The 18,837-nt window shown below is 34.3% G+C and overlaps 1 protein-coding gene and 1 non-coding gene across 2 annotated transcripts in view; both read left to right on the plus strand.

Moving 5' to 3' along the window:
• Positions 1-18,837, plus strand: part of KPNA4 (karyopherin subunit alpha 4) — a 27,978-nt gene continuing 9,141 nt past the window's right edge. The window contains exons 1-12 of the mRNA XM_024754975.1: positions 1-45; positions 1,042-1,131; positions 1,241-1,270; positions 1,365-1,417; positions 4,471-4,566; positions 5,081-5,166; positions 6,825-6,911; positions 8,774-8,943; positions 9,049-9,093; positions 12,141-12,272; positions 15,994-16,122; positions 17,477-17,581. Of these exons, the coding sequence (XP_024610743.1) occupies positions 4-45; positions 1,042-1,131; positions 1,241-1,270; positions 1,365-1,417; positions 4,471-4,566; positions 5,081-5,166; positions 6,825-6,911; positions 8,774-8,943; positions 9,049-9,093; positions 12,141-12,272; positions 15,994-16,122; positions 17,477-17,581 (1,065 nt within the window). The 5' untranslated portion in view covers positions 1-3. The remainder of the gene's footprint in view (positions 46-1,041; positions 1,132-1,240; positions 1,271-1,364; positions 1,418-4,470; positions 4,567-5,080; positions 5,167-6,824; positions 6,912-8,773; positions 8,944-9,048; positions 9,094-12,140; positions 12,273-15,993; positions 16,123-17,476; positions 17,582-18,837) is intronic.
• Positions 16,332-16,650, plus strand: LOC112406244 (small Cajal body-specific RNA 7). Its single transcript, XR_003004515.1, has one exon.

Below are 18,837 nucleotides of genomic sequence, written 5' to 3' on the forward strand. Positions count from 1 at the left end.
ACTATGAGAAGACAACGAAATGAAGTTGTAGTTGAATTAAGGAAGGTGAGCCTGATTAATATTGGGTACTTTCAAGCATAATTCTAACAACCTTACAGCATATAGAGAAATTAGCAAATGTATATTAATCTCAGGTGCTTAATTGGCATTTCTTTCTCTTGAAAATGGAAAGATTGACTAAATTTGACAAGCTATTGAAGTTGACAAGATACAGTTTGTCCACTATCCAAATATAGAGATAAACACATTATCAAATGATTTTTTCTTCTGTAATTTTAAATGATTTATATAAAATATATGTCATACTAAATAGTTCTGCTATTTACAGTAGTAATTACTCCCTAAAAGGAACTTGGTACTTAAAAATTTCATCAACTTTTCAAGTATTAAAGTAGGTTAGTTGAGAATATATTTTTAAGTTTGTCACAAACATTTTTAGTGAAATTCAAGTGGCCCTTCAGTTTTGTAAGGTATTGTTGATTTTTGTCTGATTTTGAACTGCCCAACTTTTGCTTTGACTTTGTTTTTAGGTGATAAAGAGAAGCTCCCAGATGATGTATAAAATGGTTTAGTACTTTTAAATAAATATGTATGTTTGGTTCTGGCTTAAACTGTACACTATCTTTTTTAATCAAATTATTTTTTAGTTTATTTTTACATTGTTCACGGTTCATTAAAAATGTAATATTTGGGGTTTGGGGCTCAAATTAGTGTTGCTTAAGTGTTTAATTCACAATTTGGTTTAATTTTCTGCGTTTGCATTTTACTTTTAAAAGTCACTTCATTTTTTTTTTTTTTTTTAACGGTACACGGGCCTCTCACTGTTGTGGCCCCTCCCATTGCGGAGCACAGGCTCCGGCACGTGGGATCCTCCCGGACCCGGGCACGAACCCGTGTCCCCTGCATCGGCAGGCGGACTCTCAACCACTGTGCCACCAGGGAAGTCCACTTCATGTTTTTTTGTAGGCACAGGACTGCCTAACCTTTGTATGAAAGTATTTAGCTTTTTAAAAATTAACTGGTTTTTTTTTTTTTTTAAAGAATAAAAGAGATGAACATCTCTTAAAGAGAAGGAACGTACCACATGAAGATATCTGTGAAGACTCTGACATAGATGGTGATTATAGAGTGGTAAGTAATTGTTATTCTGGTAATTTAAAAATACCAGTGAAAAATTTTTACATAAATACAGAATTACAAGGTGATTTTTTAACTTAGTTTTCTCTAACTTTTTTCCCAGCAAAATACCTCTCTAGAAGCTATTGTTCAAGTAAGTTGAGTTTCCCCCCCTTTTCATTTGTATTTCTTGGACTTAACAACTAATTACTGTGTATCTGCATCAAAAATTGTTTTGTTTTTTATAGAATGCTTCAAGTGATAACCAAGGAATTCAGTTAAGTGCAGTTCAAGCTGCTAGGTAAGTTAAATTTTAAGGACATATTTTGTAACTTACACAGGAGTTCTCTTTTGGGTTTTCACTATATAGTAGTCCTGTTTCTTATATTAACTTTGATGACAAACAATAAAGAACAGTCATAGACCAACTGAATTTATTTTCAAAATTATTCTCTGATTTAGAGTATTAAAATTAGCAATTTTCTAAACTCGCTAATACATTGAGGCCTTAGTGTGGCTAATAGGTACAAATGCTAGGGAAAAGTTGATTTGACAGGGTATTGCTATAGACTAATAGAAAAACATTATTTATAAAGCTTTTTACCTTTTACTGATTAATAGGTATTTAATTTTATTAAAATTCAGATTCATCAAATCCTGCTCAGGTAGCTAATTCTTCTCACAGTCCTCATATTGATCAAACAATGAATTGAATTAAAGCTTACTGTAGCAGTGTACAGGGAAGTACACATTAAGATTCAGGGCTACGGAGACTCCCACTTCTCAGTCAATGTAAGAATATTTAGTTATTTTTGCACATTGTTATAAAACCTATGCACTCATACTTTAAGGGAAAACCAAAAAATTATTACTGAGACATTTGTATTAATAAATAGCTTGGGGAAGACATGGTTGTATCGTAGTACAATATAGTGGTTTCTTTGTTTTTTTTAATTTATTTTATTTATTCTTGGCTGCATTGGGTCTTCATTGCTGCGTGCGGGCTTTCTCTAGTTGGCGGTGAGCGGGGGCTACTCTTCATTGCAGCGCGCAGGCTTCTCATCACGGTGGCTTCTCTTGTTGCAGAGCACAGGCTCTAGGGCGCACGGGCTTCAGTAGTTGTGGCACATGGGCTCAGTAGTTGTGGCTCGTGGGCTCTAGAGCGCAGGCTCAGTAGTTGTGGCGCATGGGCTTAGTTGCTCCGCAGCATGTGAGATCTTCCTGGACCAGGGCTCGAACCCGTGCCTCCTGCATTGGCAGGTGGATTCTTAACCACTGCACCATCAGGGAAGCCCTTTGTTTTTTTTATAAATAAAAGAATACCCCCCATGTTGTAATTGTAGGAAAGAGACACTTAAGCAAGAAATTGATTCTAGTTACAGAATTTTAAAGTGAAAAAAAACTTCACAGTTTTATGTAATATCTTATCCAGTGCATGAGTCCCTTTTATGTTTATTAGACTTTCTTACTTTTGCATATTCACTTTAAATGGCCTAGAACACATATGGAAATTATAGAATTAAGTGTTGCCCACCACAGGTAGAAGAACTTCCTAGAGAGGACTTTGCTATGTAGGAAGAAAATCACAGAAGTTTTCACATCTCAGAATGGCAAATTAATGTTAATAGGAAGAATGATTAAGAAATTGATACATTATGCTCACCATTGTCAGAGTTGATTATAGTATTGGAGCAGCTCTTCTCAACATGAGTTCTGTAAGATAATTAAAGCCCTAAGGCAGGGGATCTCAAAATATAGTGTGTGGATCCCTAGGAGAGCCTGGGATAACTTAAGGAGGTATTATTTTCACAATAATTCTAAGACTTTATTTGCCTTTTTTTTTGTTGTTTTTACTGTGTTAACATTCACATGGATGTTGCAAAAGCAACTGTGGGTAAACTACTGGCACTTTAGCACAGAGCAAGACAGTGTCACCAAACTGATGATACATTGTAGATACTGTACGCGCCATTTTACAAAGAGGGACATTTCTCTTTAAGAATGTCCTCAGCGAAGTAATAAAAAATAATTTCTTTTATTAAATTTGAAACCTTGATTAAGAAAGACTGGGTTGGGCTTCCCTGGTGGCGCAGTGGTTGAGAGTCCGCCTGCCGATGCAGGGGACACGAGTTCGTGCCCCAGTCTGGGAAGATCCCACATGCCGTGGAGCGGCTGGGCCTGTGAGCCATGGCCGCTGAGCCTGCGCATCCGGAGCCTGTGCTCTGCAACGGGAGAGGCCACAACAGTGAGAGGCCCGCGTACTGCAAAAAAAAAAAAGAAAGAAAGACTGGGTTTATTTCCTGTGTTGTGCAAAGAATCATACCATTTATTATGGAAAATACTGTGAAGAAGCATGTGGAATAATTCTTGCTTTGTAAGAAGTTTAGAACCTAATCGGGAAGGCAAAACTATATTAAAAATAGTGATGCTCAACAGCGAATGTAGCCATATGCCGTGTATATTCTCGGAATTCAGAGAGGGTATTTTGAAAACATTTAACTTGAAAAGATAGAGTTTGAATAGGCAAAAAAGAGAGCATTCCAAGTGTGGGGAATAGGATTTGAAGGGCCTAGAAATTAGACTGAAATGGTCGGACAGACGACTGACCTGTTGTTGAATTACAGAGAATAAGATTAGTAGAGAAATAAGATGGAGCTAGTTTGTGGAGTGTTATAAAAAACTCAGTCAAGGAGTTTACACTGATAGGGTAGTAAATTAGCAGCCATCACTTGGTTTATGTAGGGGAATAATCTGATTAAGGTTGCTTAAACATTGTCTTAATATAGTAGTGCAGGGGATTCAAATGAGTGAAGATTTGTGTTAGGCCACATTTAGGATTTGTCAGCTAAAACTGCAGTCTGCCATATGTGTAAATGGGCACTAGGTATTGTTTTACCCTCTAAGCTCCATGAGAGCAAGGATGTGTCTTATTCACCTTAGTATCTCCAATATCTCTCTGGATATTTTCCTATGTATTGCTGTGTTTATTTCATTCCCTTTAGTTGTTGAGATGAGAATGTTGTTGAGCTTTTATGACCTTTGATTTGGTATATAGAGTAGGATGAAGAACTGGACACTAGTATCAGCTATAAACTTGTACCAGCATCCTATCTGCTTTTGTCCTAACTTAAAAAAAAGTGGTTCATGTCTTACCATTTTTTCCTAATTATTAATCTCTGTAAATTTATAAATTAATTTATAATAGAGAAAAGGTTGCATTATGTAAATTTAAAAAGTAGCTTGCAGGGAGAGTATTTGTGCCAAATATTCAGTTTATTGTAATATATCAAATGTGAATTTGAACTTAATTATATGTCATTAAGTTCACAAGGGGTATGTTTATATCTCTTATAGGAAGCTTTTGTCCAGTGATCGAAATCCACCAATTGATGACTTAATAAAATCTGGAATATTGCCTATTTTAGTCCATTGTCTTGAAAGAGATGACAAGTAAGTACATTATTTTTAGAAATAATTTAGGATGTATCCTTTGCAGAAGACAAGATTTTCTCGTAGTTAGTTTGGTCTTTAAAGAAAAAAAAAGGGGGCTATAAGGTGGAGTTGAGAAGCCAAAGTGAAAAACAGTGTAAGGAATGTTTACACCAAGAGAGGAAAGTAAAGACCAAACGGGAACTTGTGAATGATATATTTAACTTTTAAGCTTTGAAAATTGGCAAGAACTAGTTTAGCCAGATAGGTACTTGAGAAAACTGTTTGGGTAGTAATGTGCAGGTATCTTAATAAAGAGTTCTTACTAAAAATAAGGACACCTGAGGAGGTTGTAGCTTTTTATACTGAACAGATATTTTAAATAGTCATTGGAAGTTTAAAAAAAAGTACTGGGTGCATAGATCTTTTGAATAAAAATATGTAATACTTTTAAAATGCTAGGGGGAAGAGTGGTTGGTGGATATTTGGGCCAATGTAGAAATTCCTGCTGTTTAAAATTATTTGTTTTTTGTAGTCCTTCTTTACAGTTTGAAGCTGCATGGGCTTTGACAAACATTGCGTCTGGAACCTCTGAACAAACTCAAGCAGTAGTTCAGTCCAGTAAGTTGGTTATTAAGAGACAAAATTGTGATTTTTCAAAAAAAAGTTAATTAAAAAACTCAATGCTTTTCCTAAAAGAATAGAGCTATTTATATTATAAAGTAATTAAGTATTTTGAATTCAGTAACAAATAAGGTAGTTGAAATAGGCGAACTCAAGTATGTTACTTTGATCATCTTGTCCCATTGACTGACATTTTCTATTTCCAAAAATTCATTTGATTCTAAATCTGAGAACATTTTGTAATTATAGTAGTAGTTACATTATTGTGTTTATAGGACATTACAGAAATAAAGGTGTTTTTCCTATTGCCATACTACCTGTTGGACACTGTTAATGAGATGTCCATTATACATTTTAAAGAAATCTTCTTTTATAAAGTGGTTCTACTTTAGAGAATGGCTTGAAATTTTTTTTTTCATTGTTATAGGATTGGTTGTTTTTTATGTTCCAAGAAATGTAAGTGGGAAATAATTATTGAAAGTAATAACTTGAATTATTTTCATAAGTACTATTTGATTCTTCTACTAAACAAAGAAATTAATAATTTTAAAGAAAGTACTTTCAGAGTCCCCTTCAAATATGTAAGCAGTATACTTGTCTAATAAGCCTGTTAAAATCTTAAGCACTGTCAAGATTTTGAAAGGGAACAAAGGTGTTATCCAGTGAGGATTTTATTATATAGACACTTGTATTATAATATTACATAGAAAAGATAATTTCCTTAAATTATAATAAAACTGATTAATTTTGGGTTCAGGTGATTTTGGGGTTTGGTTTTGCTTTGTATAGTTGACTGTTTAGTTAATTTTATGATCTCAAGACAATGTCTTAATCCCTCTTCTTTTCTCTTTTGTGTTCCTTAAAGATTAGAAAGAGGCTTAGAATTTGTTTTAACACTGCTAGTCTGTCTTAATATACCAAAAGTAATGGATAAATGAATTACTTTTTACTATAAGTAAGCATGATTGATCTACATGTACTCAAATAGCATTTTTCAGAGCAATATCAGAGGGAAGAAAAGAAATAGAAGAATCATTTGTTCAGTGCAGTATTATTCTGTTAAACGTCTCTTTGTTTTTCCTTGTGTTAAGCAACAGAATCATTTTCTGATTCAGAAGGTCTCATGTGGCACAGGAATCACTGACCTGGCTAAAGACCCATATGATGTTATTTTAAATTTCTATATTCAAAAGTTATTTTAATAATTGGAGTTTTTTTCAAATTTGAAGCTAATGCTAATCTATAAGGAATTAATTTCTTGAAATTGGAATTAAATCCGGTTTTAACTGTGAATGAAATTTTATCAGCTTAATTTGACATTTGTCTGTGTGTTAAAACTGTCACTTTGATGATGAATAGTCTGCTAGCCGGAAATTTTCCACTACCATTATTCTAATGAAAATCATTTAATGAAGATATATTTTAAATATATATATATATTAGCAGGCGGACTCTCAACCACTGTGCCACCAGGGAAGCCCTTAAATATATTTCTGATAGGTTTCTTTCTTTTGGGATTTCAGCAAAGAAACAAGTTTGATTTTTGGTTTAGATTATAGTGTTTTCAACCTTTTTCCTTTCAATTTTATTGAAATATAATTGATATATAGCAGTATCTTCAAACTTAAATGATAGCTTATGTTTTCCTTCTTCAGATGCTGTTCCACTTTTCCTGAGGCTTCTCCATTCACCCCATCAAAATGTCTGTGAGCAAGCAGTGTGGGCACTGGGAAATATCATAGGTTTGTCTAAAACTTGTAATACTAGTCCAGCAATCATTGTTATCATGTACTGTGTAATAAAAATGACTACTAGTAGTTGAAAAGAAAAAGCAATTTGCCTTTTTTAGTACTAGTTTTTATGAACTAGTTTACAGAAATTACAGCTGTTTAAGTATAAACCCATAGTAAACAGAATGAACATTTTTGTTGCCTGTGATACCAGTATATCTCTTTGTATATAGTTAACTCTTAATTATTTGAATAATTATGAAATATGTATGTGATTTAGGTATTTTCCTCTTTCTCCTTTATTATGTTGGTCCATTTTATTCCTCAACTCTCTTACTATCCTAGGAAATAATAAGAAAAAAGGAGGAGGCAAAACATAAACCAAAATTTTTCTCTGTAATAGCAGTTCTGAGAAGAATCTAAATTGAAATTTTTTATATCTCTTGTGGATTTTAGTGCAATGAAGTATAGTAATGTTATCCACTATCATCATGAGGTCATCATCATACATGTGGTATCTGTACCTTATAGGCAGTCTCATTAAATGTTGACCACCATGATTGCCATACCTTCAGGTGTTTTCTGATAAATAATTGTAGGAAGAATAATTAAAGACAATTCCAGTATTTCAAGAATTTGTTTTTTAACTACAGCCTAACTTCACCCAAACTCAAAAATCTATCCTCCAGTGGAGAATGGAAAAAATCTGCAGTCTGAACTGTATTGTGTACCATGATGTTAAAAGTTATTTTTGCCACAGGTTTTTTTATTTTTGCATAGAAGTAATCAGTTTTGCTCTGATATACCTCCTCTTTATTACCCTTTTGGGGGCCAAGATGGAAGGTAAGGTATGGTTAGTGCTCCACAATTGTGAGTTTTCCAGTGGGAGAATTTCCCTATAAACTGTTCTTGGCATATGGTATATTACTCTTAGGAATGCTATTGTTTGTATATCCAGAGTCCCTCACTTTTATACCAAATTGTAGATTTAGAACTATTAATACAACATCTTGATCTTTGGCTTTTAATTCCAGTGACATTTTAGAATTAATTAGAATACATGGTTGCAAAAAGAACAAGCATTTTATCTTCAAATACCACAGTGCAGGGCAAAGTGTTTTCACTTACAGAATGTAATACTTCAGTGTGGCTTTCATACTACAAATTATAGTGATACTCTAGATAGAGGAAATTAAATTTGGCACTTTTCTCTAGGGCAGTGATTCTCAAACTCTAGCCTGTTATCAAAATTATATTAAGGGCTTGTTAAAACAGAATCCTGGACCCACAGAGTTTCTGTTTCAACAGATTTGGGATAGGGCCCCAAAATCACTATGGGAACCACTGATCTAGGGGTATTGGTTCCCTCTCCCCTGCCTTTTTGAGACATAGTTTCTAAGTGTATAGAGTAATTTATAGTTAATACTCTCTATGCTTTGATATTAGATCATCAGTATAAATTCTACAAATATTTTCTCTGTAATGGTATTTCAATATATCTCTTTTTATAACGTGAAAATTTCTTAAACTTAGAGTACCATTGAGAGAGAAGAGAAAAAGCAAGAATTCTGTGTTCACAAAGTACTTTAAAGCCTTACTGAGGCTTTTAGATGGCATAAAAACATTTTAGATGGCATAAAAACATTTTAGGGTAAACAGAATATAAACCTGAATACATGAATAATGTGCAAAAAAATCTTAGTACCTTACCTTGCTTCTCTTGGCTCAAAGAACTAGGTTATTATTGTCTAAAACTTTCACATAAAACAAAATAGTATACTTGGTTCAAATACAGGAAGTAGCATATTGAACCCAGTGCTTTACGTTTTCTGAGTTGCTTATTGTATTGAATTAATAAATCCTTCTTCCTACAGGTGATGGGCCACAGTGTAGAGATTATGTCATAAGTCTTGGAGTTGTGAAACCTTTACTTTCCTTCATAAGTCCATCTATTCCTATAACATTCTTAAGAAATGTTACTTGGGTTATGGTCAACTTATGTCGCCACAAAGACCCGCCACCCCCAATGGAAACCATTCAGGAGGTAACAAGTATTTTTGTTTTTGTTTTCCTTTAAAGTAAAGTAGATACCATTATGTGTATGTTTTTATCTGTGTATATTTTAAAATCTATATATTTCTCTCTCCAGATTCTTCCAGCTCTTTGTGTTTTAATTCATCACACAGACGTAAATGTGAGTAAATGCTTCCCGTCATATATTTTTATGTGTATATATGGTTAGGGCTTGTCCCTGTGACACGGGAGAAAATGACATTATGTCAGTGCACTCTATCAAATTTTTTCATTTCAGGAGCTGCGATACGTAGTTCGGTATTTTATGTTTTCTCTGTGTTTACCCATATCACAATATGTAATTTCAGTGAAGAAATCAAGCCTGTTATTTTGGTCTGGGCAGTAATGTATGTGCATATATTATATATTAGTGTTGTGAAAACTGACATTGGAAGTTCTTAAAGTTGCCAGTTAGTAATCTCTCTCACTAAGATTTTATCTTTGATTGTTCATGAGCTTCTTATGAAAGCTCATTTTGACAGCTGGCCATTGAGAGAACACTTACACCTAGTGGTATTATTTTCGAAAGGTAAAAAAGAGAAATATTTGTGCCTTTATGCATGGGTTTGTATTCATATACCATTCTTACACCAAACCATGAATATCAGTTGCTCTTTAATTTCATTTTTACTCTGTTAATTCAATTATAATGACTTTGGTAATGGCTTCACTTGGTGTAGAGATAATTGAGTATACAAACAAAAAGGAAACAAATCAGTGCGGACTAGATTTTAAACATAATAAATATATCCTACTCATACTAACACAGAGAGCAAAGGAGAAAGCAACTCAGGAAGTATGAATGAGTGGGAAACTGCCATAACTGCTTATAAATTCAGTCTAGCCTTTATTGTGTTAGAAGAGCTAGGAATATAATGGGTAAAAGAAAATCACATGGATAAAACTCATAGTAACAATCAGAACCTTGTGTAGTTCTTTAAAAACACAGTTTGGTATAATTACTGTCTGACAAGCTGCTTCATTCCTTCACAGTTTCTAGGGTATTAATACCCTTTTGCCAGGATCTCTGTAAAGATATGGAGCAAATTAAAGTTAGAATTATACTACATCAAGCAGTGACATAATGTGCTTGATTATTCATTAGATGAACATGATCTTTGTCCTAAAGATATTTTTTCTAGCTCCAGATAGTCTAGGGTGTTTAAAAAACAAACAAGCAAAAAAACCACACATGTAAACAAATTTTGGTTTTGGCTTATTATAGCCAAATTCTTTTTTTTTTTTTTTTTTGCGGTACGCGGGCCTCTCACTGTTTTGGCCTCTCCCGTTGCGGAGCACAGGCTCTGGATGCGCAGGCTCAGCGGCCATGGCTCACAAATTCTTTGATTAAATTACAGTTTTTTGTATTTTACTTTTATTAAAAGATTTCCAAGAAAGATTAATCTCAAAGTTTATAACTCTTCTGGAAAACTAGACATCTTGGTTGACCTTATTCAGAGATGTATTGTGTTCTTTCCACTTGTTTACCCCAATCCATTTGAGATTGTAACTCGTTTTTCTTGCTCTTGATATATCTTGAATTTCTCAAGCCAGTTTGCATTGTTCTTTTTTAGTAGCGTTAGTAATATTGTTTACTAAACAATAATGTTTACTAAAAATGAAATCTTCTTAGGTTAACACTTAGGAGCAAGTTCTTAAATCAGGCCATCAAAGAAATAAAAAAAATAACGAAACTGCGTCCACAAACCATAAGTGAAACATTGAAATTACACTCTGGTTGTAATTAGTAAACTTATCATAGACTTTGCTGACACAAAAAGTGCATATGAGATCAGGTCTGATTTAAATTATGATTTTGATGTGAGCATACTAATGACATGTTTAGTATTGGGCCTTTTTAAAAAAATATATCTGGATTTTACATATAGTCATGCACAAAGTAACTTGAAGTTTTTTTGCCTATGTCAGCAAATTTTGGCAAAAAAAAAGTTACTTTTGTAAGTTGAAATTTAGTTGTCTCACATATTTTGATACCACTTTATGTGTGTGAATTTTTCATTTGGTGTCTTCTTTTGACGTTAAAAATATCCATAGTGCTTTCTTGAATTTCTGAAAGGAAAAATGGCAAAGTGCTATTTTCTTCTAGGAGCTTCTTGGATGTTTTAAACATATCATTGATTTAGAATTTAAAGGTTTCAGACTTCTCTGGTTTGTCTTTTGACACAGAGTTCATATTCCAGAAAAGCTTTCGGAAGTAAAGTTTCAGGCACAATTATTTATTACTGTGTCTTTGTCAGTAATTGTATTATTTAGCAGTTTAACAGTTGTTTGTCATTCTTCGTTTTGGCCATAACTTCTAATTAGGACTTCACATACAAAGAAAGAAGTAACACAATGGCCTGTTGCACTTTGAAATATAATCATTATAAGTTAATTACAGAGGCTTTTTTTTTAAAGTACTTTTGGCACCTGATGTAAATTATAGTTTTGTTTGGTTGGTTGGTTTTTGGGGAGTTTTTTGTTTGTTGGGTTTTTTTGTTTTTTTAACTAGAACATGTTTTTTGATTATAGATCTCACAAGTTGACCTATGGTTGCTTTTAATGTCTTGATCTGCAGCTGTGGGAGATTCCTATTTGGGAAGTTGCCTCTGGTTTTATAAGGCAAAGCATACTGGTTGGAAAAGATGAAAGTACTATAATCCTAATACTGGAGTACTGGCTTTAGACCTACCAACATGGTATTGATGCGAGAACACCTTGAATATATTCACCTAGCCCAGATGCTTTGAACCACTTTGTATGTTGGATACATATACTCTTTCCAACTACATGCGTTTATCACAATGTCCTTGGACCTAGTATCCCTCAGTCTGAGCATTCGGGAAAGAGAATGTCTTTTTCTCATATTTTATGTGCTGTGTAGTGTGTTTGTATCTTTGTGAGTTAAGAGTGGATACCAATCTGTGAACAAGATCATAATTAACTTAAATATCCTAAATATGGCTAGAAGATAAGATGCACACACTTGATATAGACGTTCATAGATGATGATGCTTAGTATAATAGAGAAGATTGATTCCAGTGAATTTAGGTGAGAGAAAAGGGAAGAAAGAAGATGATAGAACAATCATAGGTTAGTCCATATGGTTAAGAATTTTTGAAATGAGAAAATATTCAAAGGCTATTTGAATTCTTTTTATTCATTAGATATTGGTAGATACGGTCTGGGCCCTCTCTTACCTTACTGATGCTGGCAACGAACAGATACAGATGGTAATAGACTCTGGAATAGTCCCTCATTTGGTTCCTCTGCTCAGCCACCAGGAAGTTAAGGTTCAGGTGAGTTTTTTATTGATAAAAGCATGTCACTGTGTGCTTTAAGTGTGACATTTGAACATGGGTAATGTCAATAGTGTAAAGTATTTTTTTAGCCTAATAACAACATATCTGTGATGAAAAGAGTGAGTTATTATATCCCCATTTTAAAGATGGAGAAAATGAGATAGATTACTACAAGAACTTCCTCCTCTCCACCCCCCAAACCCCCCCAAAAAAGCCAAGTTGACGTCTTTGTAAATTACTGATTTCTAACGTAGACCAGGGCAGTTCATATAGCAACTTGGGTAGCATCTGAAACAAGTACTGATTATTTTTCCTACTTTTCCTATTTTTCTTCTTCCACTATCCTGCTCCTTCCCCTACCCCCTCCCCCCAACAGCTGTCCTTTTTTATTCTCCTTCACTGCACCTGGCAAGTTTAGTTAATGCTTAGCTTCACTGGTACTGTGATAAAGGCTTTGTACTGAAACGTGCTGCTTAGGGGTTTCCTAAATTGTCTTCTCTCAGTTATTTAAAATTTTTTTCTGTTTTATTATTTTAAAATCCTTCCATATAAATATTTATCCCAAAGAATCTTCATCTAGAAAGAGCCAAAAAAGAGAAGGTGAGAAGTTCACACAACTATTATAAGCAGTAGCTGTCAAACTACGGTGGTAAAGGGAGATGCAGCAAGCAGCAAGCTCTCCCTGTCCTTCTGAGGTTAATAGCATGCTTTAATCTTAGAATGACTAAGAGCCTATAAAGCACAATAATAGCATAAGGAAAACTGTTAACCTGATTCACTATTTCTCAACCATGGCTGGACAATAAAATCAGCAGTGGGAAGCCTAAAGAAAAAAACTTAGTGTATTTCCCTTGCTCTACTCCTAGAAATACTGTTTCAGTAAATCTGGATATTTCCTAGAAACCTGGGCTTTAAAAAGCTCTTTAGGTTATATTCATGTACTGTCAAAATGGAGACTCACTGCTATAAAATTTAAAGCACTTTAAAGAAAAAGAGAGAACACTTAGCTAAATTCAGAAGAATTCATTAATAGAATAATTTGTCATTTAGGGTTATTTGTGGTTTATTTTAAATATTCCTACTAGATTCTTATGAAGTTCGCATTTCTTAAGTGTGGTACTTATGTCTTGGTATAGGTTTTTGGTTTGCATTTTGTTTTTGTTTTTTTCAGAATGCATCTTCAGTTTTAATACTGGACTTTATTGAGAAAACAGGGCTTGGACTTTCACTTGAGCCAGCTCTCAAGGAAAGTTATGTTCTGTACTTTACCTGGTAACTAATAGAGATTTTTAAAAACTTTTTCAACTTTCATGCCATAATTTAGGAACACAGAAAGAATAATGTAATGAACTATGTAGGTTTCCTCTATATCTCTACTTCCCCACCAAATTATTTTGACACATATTCCAGATATCATCTAATTTCACTTAGGTTGCATCTCTAAAAAGTAAGGCTATTTTTTTTTAACATATCCACCATACCAATAATTAGAGCACTTCAGGAACCGTAATGTTAAAATCCAATCAGTATCTGAATTTTACTTATTGCCTCATTTTTTTTTTTTTCACAATTTGACCAAATCAGTATTCAAACAAGGTCAACACATTGCATGTGGTAGCTATGTCTTTATGTTTCTGTTACTCTACAACTTTCTTCTCCTTTTTTTCTTTCCCCTGTTAAATTTATTTGTTAAAGAAGCTAGGCCACAACAAAACGTTTTTGAAAGAAGTTGAACAAGACCTAAATCAGTGGAAAGACATCCATGTTCATGGATTGGAAGATTCAGTATTATTAGGATGGCAGTGCTTCCCAAATTTATCTACAGATTAAATGCAATTCCTGTTAAAATCCATATGGAAATGCAATGGACCCAGAAAGAGCCAAAACAATCTTGAAAAAGAACCAAGTTTGGGGGTTTCTCACTTCAAAACTTGACTACAAAGCTAGAGAAAACAAAACTGTGATTCTAGCATAAGGATAGACATATTGATCAGTGAAATAGAATCAAGAGTCTAGAAATAAACTTACACATTTTTGATCAATTGATTTTCAGCAAGGGTGCCAAGAAAATTCAGTGAGCAAAGAATAGTCTTTTCAGCAAATGGTGCTGAGGCTACTGGATATCCATATGTAAAAGAATGAAGTTGGAACCCTACTTCACACCATATTTTTAAAAAATTAACTCAAAATGAATCAAACAGCTTGATGTCACATTCAGAAGTATAAACCTCTTAGAAGAAAACACAGGCATAAATCTTCATAACCTCAGATTAGGCAGTAGTTTCTTAGATATGACACCACAAGCAACTAAGGAAAAAATAGATAAATTGGACTTCCAAAGTTAAAAACTTCTAAGGAAACAATCAAGAAAGTGAAAAGACAACCTACAGAATGGAAGAGAATGTTTGCAAATCATATATATGAAAAGGTATTAGTGTCCAAAATACATAAAGAACTCTTAAAACTCAACAAAAAAAAATGACAACCCAATTTTAATATTTATTTATTTGGTTGTGCTGGGTCTTAGTTGCAGCAAGTGGGCTCCTTAGTTGTGGCATGTGGGCTCTTAGTTGCAGCTCGAGGGCTCCTTAGTTGTGGCATGCGTGTGGGGTCTAGTTCCCGACCAGGGATCAAACCCAGGCCCCCTGCATTGGGAGCGTGGAGTCTTAACCACTGCACCACCAGGGAGGTCCCAGCAACCTAATTTTAAAAATTGTAATGTTCTCCAAAGAAGGCATACAGATGGTCCATAAGCACATACAAAGATGTTCAACATCCTTAATCATTAAGGCAAAGCAAATCAAAGCCACAGTGAAGTACCATTTTATACCCACCAGGATGGTATAATCAAAAAGACAGTAACAAGTGTTGGCAAGGACGTAGAGAAAGTATAATCCTCATACGTTGCTGGTAGGAATGTAAAATGGTACGGCCTCTTTGGAATATAGTTTGACAGTACCTGGAAAAGTTAGATGTAGAGTTATTATATGACCCAGCAATTCCATTTCCAGGTATATACCCAAGGGAACTGAAAACATATTCCCACAAAAACTTTTGTATTATCTTATTTTCTTTATGGCCATAATTACTATCTAAAATTATCCTTCATACTTACTTGTTTATTGGCTGTTTCCTCTTACAATAATGGAAGCTCCATAGGAGATGGGTTTATGTCTGTCCTATTCACTCCTCTGTTCCTAAATCAGTGTCTGACACAACTTGCTCAAAAAGGATAGGTAGGCATGAATGCATAAAGATATCTTTCATAACCTGGGGCTTCCCTGGTGGTGCAGTGGTTAAGAATCCGCCTGCCAATGCAGGGGACATGGGTTCGAGCCTTGGTGCAGGAAGATCCCACATGCCGCAGAGCAACTAAGCCCGTGCGCCACAACTACTGAGCCTGCGCTCTAGAGCCCATGAGCCACAACTACTGAGCCCACATGACACAACTACTGCAGCCCATGCACCTAGAGCCTGCCCTCCAGACAAGAGAAGCCACCACAGTGAGAAGCCCACGCAGCAATGAAGAGTAGCCCCCGCTCCCTGCAACTAGAGAAAGCCCGCGCACAGCAGTGAAGACCCAATGCAGCCAAAAATAAATAAAACAAATTTATATAAAATATATATGTATATATCTTTCATAACCTGCCTAACATACCTTTGTGGTAATAAGTGATTCATATAGAACAACATCTCATTAAATCTTTTTATGTTTCAGACAGCAGCACTTCGAGCTGTGGGCAACATTGTTACTGGAACTGATGAGCAAACACAAGTAGTTTTGAACTGTGATGCTCTTTCACACTTCCCCGCACTTCTGACACATCCCAAAGAGAAAATTAATAAAGTAAGTATTTTTAAATACTATTTAATAATTAGCATATAAAGTAGTCATTTTCATTTGCAAAATTAGAGACTCAAGTGTCTTTAATACCGTTTATTAACATAAACTGTCATTTAGACATTAAGAGAAAGTATTTTACTCTTTATGACATGGATTGGTACATGATTTTCCATATATAAAACTGATTGTAAACAGTGCACATTTGGCTCTCTTGGAAATGATGAAATAGAGATAATTGGGTGTTGAATGTTGTATGATTGGAAGATTTTAATACGTAAGTAATCTAAGTTTAATATTTTTTAGCTATTTGATAGAGTGTGTGTGCATGTGTGTGTGCTTGTGGAGGCTATGAAAAGGGGGCACTGACTGGTGATGCTGACGTTGGAGTGCATCTGAGGCTGTTGTAGAAATACATGGGTTGTTGATTACAACATTGCCGATGATTATAACCCAAGAACAGCTCACCTAAGTAGCCTAGCACCCTAAAATCTCTAACAGGTTCATTAAACATGATCCTGTGATCTGATCCAAAAGAGCCTACTGCACACTAGGAGTAAAACTTGTTTACTACTTTTTTAAAATAGAGAAAATGTTTCCCTTGAGTAAATTCATATGTTTAATAGGTTTATTAACTTTGGTAAATTATAGCAATATCCTATATAGGACATTAGGCAGATACTTTGTCTTATTTCATTCTGTGTTTTTAGTATGCATTTATTGTCTATGAAAAAAAAGACTTGCAGTCATCTTGGTAGAAGTAGCACATTGTGGTGTAAAGGGTAGCATAAAAAGATCATTAAGGTAGACCAATAAAGCTGTCAAACATCTGGTTCCACTTTAACTCTTGAGAGAGATGGTACAATGAATGACTATTACAAATAAGTATACTAAAACAATCCACTATTTCAGTTTTTGTGTCTCCATTATCATGAATAATTGAGAGATTTATCTACTTTGGCTACGACTCAATCAGAACAGAAGAGAGAATAAATAAAGCACGCTATGTGAGGAGGATGCTGAATCTCCTTTACAATTGTTTTAGGATTTGTATTTGTATTGCAGCTCATCAGTTCCTTAGTATTTGTTCAGACAAGCTTCTTTTGAGTCTTAGTGTTTGGGAACATTGCTTTTAAGAATTTTTTAGAAGGGTTAGTTCATTATCACTTAGACTAGGGTCATTAGCAATTTGTCCAAAGAAAAATATGGAAAGGGGATAGAGGAATTCATATTCCTAAATTTTTTATTATGGAGCATACTCCATAAAATCATTTGGACGTTGTAGTGAATGTGCTTTTTCCTAGTTCAGCTGCAGATTTTATTTTTTAATGAGAAATATTGAAAGGGTCTTGTTCTACAGGAAGCAGTGTGGTTCCTCTCTAACATCACCGCAGGAAATCAGCAGCAGGTTCAGGCAGTAATTGATGCCAATCTTGTACCAATGATAATACACCTTTTGGATAAGGTAAGAAAGTCATGTTATATGTTCTGTGTAAGAGGAAAAGAATTATATGAATATATATTTTTCTGTTTAATTACAACCTATACAGTAGCATGAGTAGTACAGTAAAATAGTATTAATATTAAAACTTTCAAGCATTTTTTATATACAAGAAATAGTTCCTTTTAGAAACCCCTGGCCCTTTTTCTATATCATTCTTTTATCAAAATTACCATTATCCTGAAGTTTATTAAAAATTCATATTACTACTACTGACTATAAATGCTTACATATTGTACCAAGCACTTTACATGTATTACTTTATTTCTTTATTACTGTAACTCTGTGAGGTTAAGAATTATTCCCATTTGACAGATGAAGAAACTATGGTATAGACAAATAAATTGCCCAAGATCAAACAGCAAGTAAGTGTGCTATTTAATCATACGCCATATCATTGCATGCTTACATTAAGGTTTGGGAAAGAGACAGTTTAAAGTGTCTACTCACAGCATGAGGGTTTTTTTCTCAACACTGATCTGTTAATTAAAGAGAGGATATCTCGATCTTCTTTTCTTCCACGTTTCCTACAAACTGGTAGTAGAGGTTAATTTCTTTTAAACTGGTAGATCGGGTTCAATCCTGCACTAATGATTCACATGAGGAGAAACATTCTATCTGTTTGTCCTACATTTAGTGATATTTAGATTAAGTCAGCTCAGATGTTATCAGCCTGTTCCAGCCAATTATTATAAAGTTATTCATCATTCTTTCACATAATGGTTTTTTGGCAGTCATTATGATCATTACCTAGATCACTTATTATACTAGGAACTGCAACATGATGACTTTGTAATTCTGCCATTCTTTATGTATTAGCCATGATTCTTCAATAAAGAGGAAAAAAGAGCTTTTCCCTATCAACTGTTGGTTTACTCTAAAATATATTTCGTATAGGAAAGGCAAGACAAATGTTTGATCCCTGCTCATTATCACTGTTTTTAGAATGACATGGTTCCCTAATGACCTCAAAAGGAGAGACGAGTGTAAAGTTTTTAGTGTCATTAAGGAAATTATGGATTTACATATGTGTATATCTTTTATATAAGTTTTAGTCCTTTGTAGCTAGCTATTCTTTCTGACGTTCAGGTTGTCCCTGACCAATGGGAACCTCTTAAATTTGGTGCCTGTGTCTTTTTTACATCACTGCAGTAGTTTTTGAGAGCTTCCTACCTTTTGGATGTGATATGATTCCCAGGCTTACCTTGTATATTTCCTGA

Source organism: Neophocaena asiaeorientalis, unplaced genomic scaffold (genome assembly GCF_003031525.2).
Source record: "Neophocaena asiaeorientalis asiaeorientalis breed wild unplaced genomic scaffold, Neophocaena_asiaeorientalis_V1.1 scaffold61, whole genome shotgun sequence".
Lineage (NCBI taxonomy): Eukaryota > Metazoa > Chordata > Mammalia > Artiodactyla > Phocoenidae > Neophocaena > Neophocaena asiaeorientalis.